This window comes from Vicia villosa, linkage group LG2, assembly GCF_029867415.1.
Source record: "Vicia villosa cultivar HV-30 ecotype Madison, WI linkage group LG2, Vvil1.0, whole genome shotgun sequence".
NCBI lineage: Eukaryota > Viridiplantae > Streptophyta > Magnoliopsida > Fabales > Fabaceae > Vicia > Vicia villosa.
The window spans coordinates 141165560-141182192 of NC_081181.1; the positions used below are offsets into that span (position 1 = coordinate 141165560).

At 38.5% G+C, this 16633-nt stretch overlaps 1 protein-coding gene across 1 annotated transcript; it reads left to right on the forward strand.

Moving 5' to 3' along the window:
* Positions 1-1927: 1927 nt before the first annotated feature.
* LOC131650181 (uncharacterized) lies at positions 1928-3169 on the forward strand. The gene has a single exon (XM_058919903.1). It carries the CDS (start codon positions 1928-1930, stop codon positions 3167-3169), a length of 1242 nt encoding a protein of 413 aa, XP_058775886.1.
* The last annotated feature ends 13464 nt before the right edge of the window (positions 3170-16633 follow it).

The window sequence follows — 16633 nt, forward strand, 5'->3', positions numbered from 1 at the left end:
TATGTTCATAAGCTTCGAAACGCATTATACAGCCATTTTCAGGACCTGAGAACACCACCAATCGATCCACAAGGGTCGAATTAGGGGGGAGGGAGCACTCTTGATCATTTATATTTGCTATTTTTGCAGGAACAAGGAACGAGTCGCCGGAGAAGACGACCGGACTTAGGTTTCCGGCGCTTCTCCGGTCCAGTCAAAGTCCCAACCCAGTCAGCGTCCTGCGTGGCGTTCTCCCTTTCTCTCATTGGCCAGTCAAAGCACTGAAAGCACGCGTGGCAAAAAGACATAATGTGATTGGCTCTGGTTTAAGTTATGGGGCCCACATATTTAAAAATCTGAAAATAAATTTGCTTGTTGGACTGGGCCTGCACGCATTTGCTCTTCACACCCCACGTTTTAAAGGCCCAAACGCAAAAAACAATTGATTTCAGTTCAATTTTCAAACTGCTTAATACACCCCCTGCCATCTTAATTAATTAGTTTTTTTTACTTTTAATTAAATATCAACCAATCAAAATCACTCAAAATTATTATTCTTCTAGATTTAGGTTTTATATTTTATCACTTAATTTCTGAACATAAAAAAAATGTTATTATTTTATTAGGTTAATTTATTTAGTATAATTAATTAGTTTAATTAACTTAGTATAACCTTAAAATCAATTCCAAAAATCACAAAAAAAAATTAGTTTAAGTTTAAAATTAATTGACAACTAGTTTAGACTTAATTTAGATTTAATTAAATAAGGTTAGATTTTTTTTTTCTATCATTTAGTCTTTTAATTAGGTTAAATTAGACTTTTAATTTAGTTAAAAACATAAAAAAATAATAATAAAAATAAACTTAGACTTAGGATTTTTATCTTATTTTCAAAACTTTATTTTTCCTTTATCATCCCCCCTTTCCATTCCTCGATTTTATTTTCAACGTAACTTGTTTGCTTTATTCAAAATCCTGTAAATAATTTGTAATAGCTTAGATTTAATTCTCGCACAAGTAATGTAATAATCTAGCTTAGGGTTTTAGTTTTCGTGCTCCCGATTATTATTGTAATCCCCCTCCCGAAGCCATGTTACAGCGTAGATTTATTTTCCGCATTTTACATTCCCGCACTTTAATTTCTGTACATATAAAACTGCGTGTATGTCAAAAGATAAAAAACTGAAGCGTTAGGTCACTAATTTCAAAGACAAAAATATCTGAATCAGAATACAATCACACTTGCACCTCTTAGGGTAATCCCTCTGTTACTTTTTTTTCAAAATCAATTATACTGTTTCAAATACAAATCCAAACTTTTGTTTACATCCGGTCAAAGGAGAATTTTCTAAAAGAAATGGGAAAGGACCTTATAAATTTAGGGTATATCTCCTAATTGCTTGCTCAAATCAAACAAAATAACAAATGTTTCACATATCACTGTGTTTTTTTTAAACAAAACTTTCAAAAAAAGACAACATTTTGTATATATCCAAACAAGGATCATTACGAAATTAAAGATCTTTTTTTCAAAACATCTTTCAAAAGACAAAACACTTTGTATACATCCGCACAAGTATCATTACAAAGTTAATTTACAAAGGTATTTTAAAACCACATACAAGCATTTCAAAGCAAGACAAATGATTCAAACAAGTGAGCTAAGCAATTAAGAGCCCATGGATAACCATGGATACAAAGGGGTGTTAATACCTTCCCTTTGTATAACCTACCCCCGAACCCAAAATCTCTTAAAGGTCTTTTTCTGTTTCTTTTATAAACCTTTCCTTAATTGGATAAAATAAAAGTCGGTGGCGACTCTCTGATTTTCAAAACTCAAAAATAAAAGAAGAGTCAGTTCGTATCTCACACGAGAGAAAAACCGAGGACGACACATACATAGAAAGATTCAATAAAGAAGCCGTACAAGTATCCACCACTGCCCATATGAAGAAGTTCCTGCTCGAGCGCGGTCTCCGCCCACGCTCGGACTTCGCTAAAGCCGTCGGAATTGAAACTCCGGCCACTCTTGACGAATTTTTCCTCAAAGCCCAAGCCTACATACAGTATGAGGAGAAAGAAGCCGCCCACGCCGTCCACAATTCCAAGCACGAAGAGAGCAGTAAAAATACACACCAAGATGAGTCTCGCCGAGGAACCGACAAAAAGAAGGATGATAAAACTCGGGACCCCAAGGACTACAAAGCCCCCGCGGGGAAATTCCGAGAGTACACCCTGCTGAACGCTTCAAGGGAGCGCATCTTGAACGAATGCGCAAACGCCGAGTTTCAGACGGGCAAGGTCCGATTCCCTAAGAGCTTGCCCGCCCGGCCAAACGTGGATAAATCGAAATTCTGCCGTTTCCACAAAGGCCACAGGCACAACACTGAGGATTGCATCCACCTTAAAGATGCCATAGAGATATTAATCAGAGAGGGACATCTAAAGCAATATGCGAAGAAGCAGAAGGCCACTAAAGAAGCCAAGCCAGTCACCGAGGAAAAGCCGGCGGAGGATACGCCCGTCATGCAAGTGGCCATGAGCATTACCAGGCCGGAAGATTTTTACCTCCCTGACTGGGCCAACGCAGAAACCACTTATTCCTCCCATAGCACATGGGAGAGGTTCCCATCCGCAATGGTTATATCAGGCGGGGGTTTCAGCAAGATGACCGTCGGATCTGTAAAACACAAGTTTGACGAGCTAATCTCGGCCAGTGCAAACATGGCCTCGACCTCCGACCATGCTAAAGGCAGTCCCTCCTCAATATCTTTCTATAAAGAAGAATGGCCCGGAGGAGCACCTAATGCGACCATTCCGCTCCTCATCCGAGCACGGATGGCTAATTTTGACGTGCGACGCATATTGGTCGACCAGGGAAGCTCAGTGGACATCATGTACTCCCAATTATTGAAGACGTTGCAGCTGAACGACAGTCACCTTACACCGTACGTAGGATCGAACCTGCAAGGATTCAATGGCACAGTAACCAAGCCTTGGGGATTCGTGGAACTCATAGTTTCGATCGGGTCGGCAGAGACCACCAGGGCAGTGAAAGTCCAATTTCTAGTCATCGACTACCCATCAATATACCAGTGCATCCTCGGACGCCCACTCTGGCCGAATTATTCGCGGTTCCCTCAACCGTACACCTCAAGCTCAAATACTATACGACCAAAGGACAAGTAGCGACACTCCACGGCGACATCGAAGCAGCCAGAAGGTGTTTCGAAGCCTCCTCCAAGGGCCTGAGCGCAATAAAGACACCGGCCCAAGAGAAGGCAGCAACCAGCGCTACTTCAGAAACCAACAAATCTATGCCCCGCATTGACACTGTCGACCTCGACAGTCGTTTTCTGGGAGAACCCGAGCAAAGCATCAACTCATGCATATCCGAAGGGATCCTCCGACCAATTTCGGACGAAGACTTTGAACTCGTAGCCCTGGGAGAAGATCCGACCAGGGGAGTCAAGATCGGGTTGGACCTGCCAGACCTGGCCAAAAGGCAACTCAAAGCTTGCCTCCGTGAGAACGCCGACCTATTCGCCTGGAGCGCTGAAAAAATGCCCGGACTTTACCCAGAAGAGGCTTGCCATCACCTAATCATTGATCCGACCTGCAAGGCCGTCGCTCAGAGAAGGAGAAAGCAGTCATCAGAAAAAACGGCTACGGCCGAATTAGCTGTAAAAGACCTCTTAGAGGTCAGGTTTATATCTGAGGCCAAGTACACAACTTGGCTCTCCAATGTTGTACTTGTTAAAAAATCAAATGGAAAATGGTGCATGTGCACTGACTACACCGATCTTAATAGGGCTTGCCCAAAAGACGCTTATCCTCTCCCTAACATAGATAAATTAGTTGATAATTCCGCCGGTTTTAAATTACTCTCATTCATGGATGCATATTCCGGGTATAATCAAATACCCATGGCTAAAACTGACAAGAAATATACGGCCTTCATGACCAAATCGGGCAACTATTACTACAACGTAATGCCCTTCGGTCTGAAGAACGTTGGTGCAACATACCAGCGCATGATGAACAAAGTCTTTCAAGCAGAGATAGGTGATATGCTCGAAGTCTACATGGACGATATGATCGTCAAATCCCAACGGGAAACCGATCACGCCGCTCACCTTAAAAAGGTTTTCGAGCAAGCCCGAAAGTGTAAAATGAGATTCAATCCGGAAAAATGCACATTCGGTGTCCGCGCAGGAAAATTCCTCGGCTTCTACTTAATAGAAAGAGGAATCGAAGCCAACCCGGATAAGTGCAGGGCTTTCTCAGACTTGCCAACTCCAAATTCAAAAAAATCAATCCAAACCTTAAACGACATGCTCACCTCACTATCTAGATTCGTGGCCAAATCCACGCAACATGCCCTACCACTATTCAAACTCCTCCGCAAATAGACCACATTCGAATGGACGGAAGAGTGCGAACGCGCCCTCTCCCTTCTCAAACGGGCATTATCCAGCCCACCAGTTTTATCTAGACTAGAAGCTGGAGAAATCTTATACCTTTACCTCGCCGTAGCCCCCGAAACCGTTAGCGCGGCCTTGATACGAGAAACCTCGGAAGGACAGAAACCCATTTACTTCACAAGCAAAGCACTCTAGGGCCCCGAGATCAGATATCAACAGATCGAAAAAGTCGGACTCGGGTTGATAACCGCGGCCTGAAGACTGAGACACTATTTCCTAGCACATACCATAGTCGTACGAACCGAGCAACCCGTAAAACAATTGCTTGCACGCCCTGATATGGCCGGGAGAATGCTCCGATGGTCTTTGGAACTGGCGGAGTTCGACATCAAATACGAGGGAAGAAAAGCCCTTAAAGCACAGATCTTGGAAGACTTCGTAGCCGAAATGGAATTCCCTGAAACAACAAACAACAACGCCCAAAGGTGGACCTTATACGTGGACGACGCTTCAAGCTCGACCGACAGCGGGGCAGGGATCATTCTTGAAAGTGGAGAAGGAACCCTCATAGAGGTATCCCTCTCACTATCATTCCTAATATCCAACAACCAAGCAGAATATGAGACCCTGCTAGCCGGGCTGCGCCTCGCAAACGACTTAGAAGCCGAAGACATTGAGGTATTTACCGACTCTCAATTGGTCGCGTCACACATGTCGGGCGAATATCAGGTCAAAAGTGAAGCCCTTGTCGAATACCTAGCCCTCGTGAAAGAAAGACTGGCCCGATTCAGGAGCGCCAAAGTAAAACACATCCCAAGGGAACACAACGCTCGAGCAGACGTCCTATCAAAACTAGCGAGCACAAGAAAGAAGGGAGGTAACAGGTCCGTAATCCAGGAAATATTACCAAAACCCGGCACCGAGATCTCATCCTCCCTCTCACTCGTAAACGCAATAGGAGACACATCCTGTTGGATGACCCCCGTGTACAATTACTTAACAAGTGACCTCCTGCCCGCCAATCCGAAAGAGGCCTCCACCATCTGAAGACGAGCTTGCTCGTACGTCCTGGTCGAAAATCGCCTATACCGGCGAGGATTTTCCATACCTCTCCTCAAATGTATAGACGAGGGCACAGTCCCCCACATACTCCGAGAGATACACGAGGGAATCAATTCCCAACATCTAGGAGGAAGATCACTCGCTAGAAAGGCTCTCCGAGCAGATTACTATTGGCCAACAATGCAAAACGACGCCAAAGAATATGTTAAGAAATGCGACAAATGCCAGCGTTTCGCGGACATGCACCTTGCGCCCCCAACAAACTCAAATCCTTATCATCTCCCTGGCCATTTGCGTGGTGGGGAATGGATCTCCTCGGTCCATTCGTGACCGGAAGCAATCAGAACAAATATCTCATAGTTGCGGTCGACTATTTTACCAAATGGATCGGACCGAGCCCCTGGCCAAAATCACATCCCTGAACGTACTCCGCTTCTACAAAAGAAACATCCTCGCCCGGTTTGGGGTACCATTATCCATCATCACCGACAACGGCACCCAGTTCACAGACGGGCGCTTCCAAGAATTCGTCACTAAATTAGGTACGAAGCAACATTTCGCATTTGTCGAGCACCCACAAACGAACGGGCAAGCAGAGGCCGCCAACAAAGTGATTTTGAGGGGCCTTAAAAGAAGACTAGACGAAATAAAAAGGGGATGGGTAGAAGAGCTGCAATGCGTCCTATGGGCCTATCGCACTACCTCATATTCCACTACTAGGGAAACCCCCTTTCGACTAACATACGGAACGTAGGCCGTGATCCCCGTCGAAATACATGTGCCCTCTAGGCGCATCGAAGAGCCACTCGAGACAGAGAGTAACACCGAAGCAATCAGAGAAGAGCTCGACCTGGTCGAAGAAATTCGCACTGGAGCCACTCTGAGCGAAGCTTCACTTAAGCAAAAAATCGCCCTAAGACATGACGCTAAGGTCATTAGACGGGAATTTGAAATAGATAGCCTAGTGCTAAAAAGAAACCACAAAGATTCCCGAGAAGGAAAACTGGCCGCGAATTGGGAAGGCCCCTATCGTATCCGGGCAAAGACGAAAAATGGGGCATATTACTTAGAGAATTTGCAAGGAGAAGAACTCGCTCGACCCTGGAACGCCAAAAAACTTAAACAATATTACCGTTAAGACCACAGGTGCGGCCTGGTACACGCCGAGCACCTATAGATGAAACGAAACGACAGAAGTCTGCTCTATTAATCGAACAGACTCCTTGTCCTTCGGGGGCCCGAATACCGAGCATCCCCGTCGTAAACAAGTACCATGATGGCAGAACACCCTGCTCGCGAAGGGACCGTTTACGCCATGAGCCCCGGAACTCAATACAACGAAATCCGAGACTCACCATATGCCGGGTACACATCCCCGGCATTCGACCACAGTTCCATACACTGGGCGATCAACACATCAAAAGTCGAGCAAATCTTCATAAAATACAACACAAATACGCAAAGGAACAGTGTTTTATTGATCCATTAATGAGAAATTACAAAAACAAACAGTTAAAAAGAAAACGTTTCACTCCTCACGATTGGCAAACTCTTCTGAAATTACAAAAATATTCATCCCACTCGGTCTCAGAACCATTAGCATCAATCACGACCCTCACACCGGTCTCCCGGGCGCGAGCATCTGAAATGAGAGAGCCACGAGAACGAGAAGCTGAGTCGGTCGAAGCCTGCTTCTTCTCCTTCACATTCTTCACTCCACGGGAACACGAGGTTGAGGATACCTTTTTCTTGTTAGCTCCACCCATCCCTGCGAGAAATGAAGAAAGAGAGGTCCATAAGACCTCCTTTTATATGGGAAGAAGGGGAACAACAATATCGGAAAAAGAACAAAGCAATAAAGAGGAAATACGTTGGAAACCAATAAACACGTTTCCCAAAAAAGGAAAACGCATACGCACAAGTTTCAAAGAAAACAAAGCATAAGCGTTAAAAACTAAGTGCATTAAATAAGAAACGGGCAAAGAACCCGCAAATGTGCCCAACAACGGCCATATAGACCGAGCTGGTAAATTGTACGTACAGAATCAAAAAGGGGGGCATACCCCCCAGGATAACAACATTACAAAATAACAGGCACACAGGCCCCACACTTAGACAACAAAAAACCTCAAACACCTTCCTCGGCTTGGGCATCCTCGGCTTCCTGCGTCCCCGGCTTCGCCCCAAAGGCTGGAGAAACAATCTGGTCGCCCTCTACACGATGGTAAGGCCCGGTACCTTCAACCACCAAATCCACCCCCGGATTCTTCAATTTAAGTTGGGCCACAGTGGAGTTATAGGTATCCTCGGCAGCAGCCACACAATCACCCCCCAAGACCCTGATGTATTGGATCAGTTCTACCCGGGTTAAAAGAGCCCTCTCCTCTTCTGACTCATCCTCAGCAGGAATCTGAGAACGGCGAAGAGAGGCCTCTCTAACCTAGGAAGATAGCATTGTTCCATACAGAGTTCTGGAGAGCAAGGTGTATTGACCTTGCAGGTCCACCAGAGCACCCTATTTTTCGCTCAGCCGAGCCTTCACAATATCCAGCTCCTCGCCCATCTTCGTCAACAGCCGATCTTTTTCCTCCACAGCAGAAGTCATCATCTTAACCTGATCCTGAAGCAACCTCGCCGCCTCCGCCGAAAAAGGCGCCGAGCGGGCATAGAGGGTGTCCATCTCCAAAAGCCGGACCATAGTCGAAGCATCCTGTCACTCGGTTTTTTGAGGCGAACTGACTCCTTGCTCTTTCTTTTTTTTATTTTTTGATTTTTTTTATTTTTTATGCAAGAGTCGCCACCGACTTTTATTTTATCCAACATTTAGGAAAGGCATAAAAGAACAGGAAAGACCTTTTGACAGATTTTGGGTTCGGGGGGTTGGTTATACAAAGGGAAGGTTTTAAGCACCCTTTGTATCCATGGTTATCCATGGGCTCTTAGTTTTGCTTAGATCACTTTTGCTCTTGTTTGATTTTTAAAATAAGCTCGGCAAGACATTAAGCCTTGTGCCTACATACCTCCTCAGTGCAATGGAGAAGTCAGAGCTAATATAGTTCCGCTTAAAAGGGAAAACGGTTTAAAAAAAAAACGAATAAACACTTTATCATCGTCGGAGAGAAATACTCGGCCATTGATCTTGAGCATGAGAACAAATGAGTTCTTTGCATCGCTAATGAAAGAAGGGCTCCAACTCGGATAAAATCAACGAGTATGCCACTAGCTCTCTCACGCAGAAAAGATCTCATTATATCAATCAATTTCAAAATCATGGGGTATCGCAACTCACTACAACAATTAATCGTGTCTAAACTTTTACAGAAAAAACCACTAAGGGCAAAAGACATTTTTAAGAAAGGTTTTAAAAAAAGGTTTTACAAACATAAGAAGATTTTGGAAAAAAAAGGAAGAAGATTTTGAAAATATAAGAAGTGGAGGAGATGAAGAGGCTAACCTAGTGCATAAAATAAAAGTTTAAGGAGAGAATGATCTGACCAAAATAAGAAACCAACAGTTGACCGACGCATTACCACTTGGGGATCCAGATGAACTTATTATCTTTAGCACCACTTTGCATTAAGCACATTAAAAGTTTGATGAAAATCAGGCAGAGTAACGGCTGTTTTCGGGTAAAATCCTTATCTCAATGCCTTGGAATTAACCATCAAGGACTTTCAAGGAAATACCTGCATACGCAAACAGACAACAATCCAATGCCAGACAGAACAACCACAGGGTAATAACAGAATAAGGGTCCAGAGGCACTAAGTCCATAAGTCCGAATCTCCAAAATGCTAGGGATAGTAACCAGTAGTCCAAGAGAGAACCTTAAGCGTTTTTTTTAGTTTTTTGTTGTTTATTAGTGTTTTAGCATAAAAGTAAAGTATGGTCCAAGTGGACAAAAAGAAAATAGCGGAAACATAAACATAGCGTCCAAATGGACAAAGAGAAAATAGCGGAATATAAACGTCCAAATGGACAAAGAGAAAATAGCAGAAATATAAATAATATGTCCAAATGGACAAAGAAAAAAAATAGCAGAAATATAAATAATATGTCCAAATGGACAAAGAAAAAATAGCAGAAATATAAATAATATGTCCAAATGGACAAAGAAAAAATAGCAGAAACATAAATAATATGTCCAAGTGGACAAAGAAAAAATAACAGAAATATAAATAATATGTCCAAATGGACAAAGAAAAAATAACAGAAATATAAATAATATGTCCAAGTGGACAAAGAAAAAATAACAGAAATATAAATAATAAATAATAAAATAAAGCATAAAGCAAGAAATATAAAGAACAATATAATAAAATGCGGAAATTAAAGTCAATTGTTAGTATGTTAGCACGTGAATCATCTTGAAGCTAGTCAAGTATATTCACGATGTTAGTGAAGATCGATGGTGAGTGAATGATGATCTCCGATTTAAAATTAATGAAAATTTATCAGAAGCTTGATAGAATCATAGCGACTACACGATAAATTTCCAAAAGTCTTAAAACAACTGCATACAATCTCTGCCATATTTGATCTTTTATTCTGATTCGGGACAAAGGAAAAAGATAAGAAACAATATCAAATAATATACAAAAATAAATGTAAAACAAATTAAACTTAATTCATTCTTTTTGTGATCTTTTTTTTTGGAATTGATTTTAAGTTAATTAACAAGCTAATTAAACAAATAATTATACAAATAATTAAACTTAACAAGAAAAATATTATTTTATATGTCAAAAATTAGATAAAAAAAATATAAACCTAAATCTAAAAGGAAAATATTTTTGGAGTTTTTTGATTGGTTAAAAATAATTAAAAAGCAATATTTACATAATTACTAATTAATTAAGCAATATAAATTAATTATGAAAAGAAATAAAATATTTTTATGTTAAAAATTAAATAAACATTTTATCAACTTAAAACTAAAATTAAAACATTTTTTTTTGAGAAATTGAAAATATGCATAAATATGGAGTTTTTAATTCATGAACTCCTAACACTACTACATATTAAAAATTACATTGTACTTACTCTATGATGTTCCAAGAGTGGAATAGAGTGATTGAAATTGATTGAAAGTGGCTATTTGAATGAGCCTTGATTTTTACAAGTTTCTTGAAACTTTTGAAAAATATAAAACTTATGCTATGCTTTTGGAGTGTGTTGTTGTTCTTCTCTTGTTTCTCCCTTTTTTTCTCCCTTTGAATGAAGAAAATGAAGTTCTATTTATAGGCAAAGAGTTTGATCTTGGAAGCCTTGCAAGTGGAAATTGTCATGATTGATTTTGTGGAAAAAATATGATAATGGAATATTTTCAATGAGTGTATTTCTTAACCATGGTTAAAACACTCAAGTATTATTCTCTTCAATCTTGCAATAATATATTTAAGCATCTTGAATTGGTCTTGATTGGCAACCATAAGCATCTTTGATAATATCTTTGAATTATCTCACTTTAATTAAACTTTAAATGAATAAAATTTAATTAAAATGAAATAAAAATGTCATGAATCATGGATGGGTCGTGGATGCCCTTTAAACATATGAGAATCAAGATTGAATCACAAAAGAATTGGCCTTTTTGAAAAAAAATCAAATTTTGGTCATTACTTGTTTCATGCATTTTTCCAAAAAAGGTCAACTTCATCAAGGCATATCTCCCTCAATTTTGATCCTATGAAAGTGTTCTTTAACTTTTTGGAAAGCCCAAGATGTCCTCTACAAGCCACTTTGGAAGCGTTTTTGCATTTGGAGAAGTTATCTTGATGATATGGGCTTTGACAAAAAACTGCTTTTTGTTGACTTTGAAAATGACCTGTAATGTTTTGGCTTATATCTCTTAGGCGGAAGCATTTCTTGACCTTGGTCCCAACATCAAAGTTGTAGAGAATTGAATTTCCTTGAGAATGAGCTTTGGTTGGAATTTTTCTGATAAATTATGAGAGAGTTATGGTCGGTCAAAGTTCAGTTGACTTTTAGGTAAAAAACTCTAATTTTGCAAATTTTGAGTTTTGTCAATTTCTGAACTTTTCTTGATGAATTATGATCAACCATTGATCACATGATGAATCTTTTGACAAAATATGGATGTTGACCAAAAATTGCATTTTTGACTGTCTGTTGACTTTTTGGTCAAACTGGTCGTCTGTTGACTGTTTGAGCTGTTGACTGTGCGTCCGAGCGAATCGAAGTTTGAAAATTTGTCTGGTGGTACTTTGAGACGTATGTAGATCCATGAAATCCATTTGAGGTCTCAAAAACTCGTTCTCCTGAAAAAAATAAAAAAACCTAGTTAGGGACTGTTTGTGTAGGAGACAGTTAGGCGTACCTGATTTTTGTGCAGTGTTGAGTCTCTGTTGACCACGTGATTATCAGAAGACTTCTAGAACAAAATCTTGGAAATTTGAAGTGCGAAAAATTGATTTGACTGATGGTACAAACACGGAGAATTGCGCTGATAGCGGGTTTGACTGGTAACTAGCTGTCCGGGTATTAACGTAACAGTTAAAGTGAAAATTCAACAGTTAAAGTTAATTTTTTCTTTTTTTGTTTTTGTTGTGTTAATGGTGAAAAATTTATTTACCTGAGCTGTTAGAAAAACACAAACATAATAAATAAATAAAATATACTGTACGCGAACGAAAATACCGATAATAACCTTGAAAAAAAATATTTAATGCACAGAAAAATAAATATTTAACACACATAATATTATCTTGATAATTAAACTACCGTACGACAGATAGTACAACATTTAATACTAACAGTACAAATATTACATAATATAATGAACAGTACGACAAATAAAATAAACGGTACACTATTTGAAAGCGACAAATACAACAAACTTTAAAAATGACGATTAATAATCCATGCTATGAACAACAGAAAATAGATGATCGGAAGTGTAACCATCGCAGATCCGCATTTTTCAGGACTATGCAGACAGAAGAAGGACATGATCACCGTAAAAATAGTGATGACTATAAGAAAAAGTGTATCCATCCACTTTGCCATTTTTGCCGAGGAAGAAGAGAAAATAATTATGAGATAGAAGTTTGAGAAATTTGGGAGATGAGTGAAATTTGATGTGAGAATTTATGGAAAAAATGAGGAGTATTTATAGAGTGAAAAGAGAGAGATAGAGACGTTGGGAGTGGAGTGTACCGTTTGAATAGTAGTAGGATTTGAAAAAAAAAGTATGGTAGGTTTTGAAAAGAAAAAGGGTATAGAATAAAGCTAGGATTTGATTTTGAAAAAAAAGATTTGAAAAGAAAGAAAGAGATTTTAAAAAAATAATAATATAGTATAAAAATAAAAATTAGTGAGAAATAAAACCAAGAATAATTTAATTGTTACCAGTATAATCTGAAACCCGGACTCCGCGCCTGCAAATTTTAATTCTGCACGAACTGCGTCAGCATTATTTATCTGAAAATAAATCTCAAATAAACAGTGTATGAAGTGATAAACAGTATTTGGCGTTTATGAAAGGATAAATTTAACAGCGAACCAAAATACTGTATAAAAAAAATTCTAAAAATTGAGTATTCATAAAATCAGGATATTTATGAAATAAAAATCCAAGATTGTATAAAAATCCAAATTTTTAGACAGAAGTCTGTTGACTTCTTTTTTTGAAAAAAGAACGAGGGCGAATTTTGGGGTATAACAATAATGATCATAACACTTAGAAAATGATGGGATCTCATAGGTCAAAAATTGGGGTGCAACAGATGCCCCTATTTAAGTTTCTTCTATCCGGAGACGTGAAGATTGTAAATCTTCGTTTCGACGTGATTGAAGAGACTTAAATATATATAAAAACACAATTTTTGAACCTGAGATGCAATGTAATGCTTATGATTATGAATTCACATGATTTCTACGAGATGGAAACAGGACACCAATGGGGAGAAGTAAACAGACTCCGCTAGGGAAAAGGTATACGTCATCTAGGAATAGAATCAGACTTCACACAAGAAAGAAACAGTTGACAAAAGCTTTCAAGATAAAACATGATTGAACTTTGAGAAGAGAATATCTGAGGCATACATGAATGTGGCTACATAAAATGAATATCAAGGTAAAACATGATTGGACAACATCAAATGACAATCAAGGTAAAACATGATTGGGCAACATCGAATGACAATCAAGGTAAAACATGATTGGGTAATCATCAACGGACAATCAAGGTAAAACATGATCACAGGTCCATCAAGGTAAAACATGATTGGATGTCATTAAGGACAATCAAGGTAAAACATGATTGGATAATCATCAAATGAAAATCAAGGTAAAACATGATTAGATAATCGTCACAGATCCATCAAGGTAAAACATGATTGGATGTCATTAAGGGATAATCAAGGTAAAACATGATTGGATAACATCAAATGACAATCAAGGTAAAACATGATTGAAAAATACCAAATGACAATCAAGGTAAAACATGATTAGAGAATACCAAGTGACAATCAAGGTAAAACATGATTAGAGAACACCAAGGTCAATTAAGGTAAAACATGATTTGAACTTTAAGAAGAAAATATCAAAAGCGTTTTAAGATAAACCATGAATGCAGCAGCATCAAACGACAATCAAGATAAAACATGATTGAACTTAGAGACATTCAAGAGTGAAATTGAATGAGGTAATAACACTTTATTGGGAATTGGGACATCCATAGAAGCTTTGAATAAAAGGTGACAAAGTTCTGAAAAATTGTCAGAACAAACAAGACATATCATGAAGAATATCAGATAGATACAGACAAAACGAATCAAAAGGATAAATTTGTTTGGGTAGGTGCCAAGTAAGTTGGACTTTGATCTCAAGGTAAGATGTTGACAACAACAGGACCTTAGAAGAATGTAAATGAGCATGATTTTGTTTCTATGCATGATGTTAAAGTTTTCTATGCATGATGAATGCTCAATGCAATGTAGTTATTCATGACGACTGGGATTGACTCTTTTGTGAGGCAAGATTGGAGCTTTGATTCCTCAACACAGGAACTCTGAAAACTCTGCTTGGAAAGAAGATGCTTGAACAAACTTCTTGCAACACTGATAACTGTATCAAGCAAATGATCCTTTGAGAAGGACTGATAAATTAGGCCTGAGTATTGCTGAAGAAGATTGCCCCTAATTGAGTAATTGTTGCAAGTTAACTGATCATGGCTTCAGTTGAACTATGTTGGGGATGAACTGATCACGGATTCAACTCTTGAAATGAATGTTGGGAAGACTTGCCATAGTATACATCTTGAAGAGGATATTCTGATCAACAAATCTTGATTAAACATCTGAACAACAGGATCTTGAAGGAACGTGCCCCTGATAGGATCACTGACCAAGTTTCTCGACTGTTTGAACTTCCCGAAAGATAAGTACTTACTTTCAAATAAAGTGTTCATTCAAGAATGGTAATTTTAATGCAATGCTCAAAACATATTTTTGAAATCAAAATCAATTTGTAAAGAAAATGGAATCACTGGTTAAAACATAAAGGTTAAGACAATCAACGTGAAAGATAAAGCAAAGATATGGTATCAACATAAATGATTGGTAAATCTCTTGGGAGTCAGCTTACGCAACCTTGTTGTAGTATGCTTTCAAAATAAACCTTGCTTCAATTAGGGCTTTTGAAGGTTGTAACGTGGTCAGGTTCACGGTTTAAAAAATAAAAGGTATAAGGCTCAAATTTTTTGTAACCCACCCCATCTTCGTGATGATCTTCATTCCTAAACCCAGTTAATTCAAAATATGCATTCAGGTTCTAAGAGACTTCTGCAATTTTATCTGTTGTGATGATGATAGTTCACAAGCCAAGAAAACTTAGTGATGGCAGTCACTTCTTCCTTTTGATAGTCACAACATTTTGTGGTTTAAGAATTTATTGACTTATCTCTTTTTTTCTTTTTGATATCTCTAACTTTTGCTTGAGCTGTTTATTTTGAACTCACAGTCAGCGGGATGCCTTAATTTTTGCCTAAGTCATTTTTTGATTTTGACTTAGCAGGCTTTTCTTTGATTTTCTTTTTTGATACTTTTTTTCTGAAAGATAGTGACTACCTTGCTTAATGATTATAATGAACCATCATCGACTTTTGCTCGGCGTCTCCAACATTTCTTTGATGTAAGCGGAGGAAAGCTTGTGATTAAAACACTTGTTAAAAGGTGTATTGAATGATTCTCTTAAAATAGAATGCACAACCAAATTAACTGGGAACTACCCTGCCCCGGGTTAAAATGTGGGTTATTTCGTACAGAAAGAAACACCAACTTCTAGGCTCAAAGGGGTTGACGAGGGATTAACTTTCTTATTTCTCCAGTGTTTGGGAATTGAAACAATGCCTGTACATCGTCAGCAAAGTTTTATTTGAAAGCATACAGTTCAACAACCTGGGTACTTCATTGTCATCATCCTCCCTCCAATCTTTGCATAAAACACAAGTTTGATAGAGAAAGCAAAATAGAATTTTTTTTTTTTTTTGTAAAAGAAGCATAAACATAGACATAGTAGATGAAAATGAATTCAAACATACGATGCTCATTTCATTAAAATTAACATTCTGGAATGAAAAAAGTTTAAAAGCCATCAATACAACTGAGGAAATGCAAACAGTAGGGAAACATCTTTCTAAATCATGGCCTGCTACCCCTTGATGGAAATGACAATGAAGATCAGACCTAAAACCTTATGGAAGAGGATTTCGAGGAGGAAGAATCAACTTGATGGTAGATAGATAACTTTAAAGATGGAGACAGACAAGGATAAGTTTCATGGATAACCTGAATGTATGTATGCAAATGATGCAATTGTTGTTTATATTTTTTTTTTGAGTTTCAAAGAACTTAAGATATTAATTTGCAAACATTCAAGCATTGGATTAAAGCATTGATCAAGTTATCATCAAAATCAATCATCCATTTTGGTGGATTAGAGTTTTCACCCCATCAACACCCAAGATCCATTGAGTTTGATGAAACTTACGATGTTTACAAAAAAGACCTCTAAGTTCATTGAAAATCAAAGGAAAAGATTTTTATGAATGTATGAATGCATGAATGCCACATATACAGAAATGGTAACACAAACATGGTGCACATAAGATAGGTTCAAAAGTTCAACGTCACGAGCATGAGGT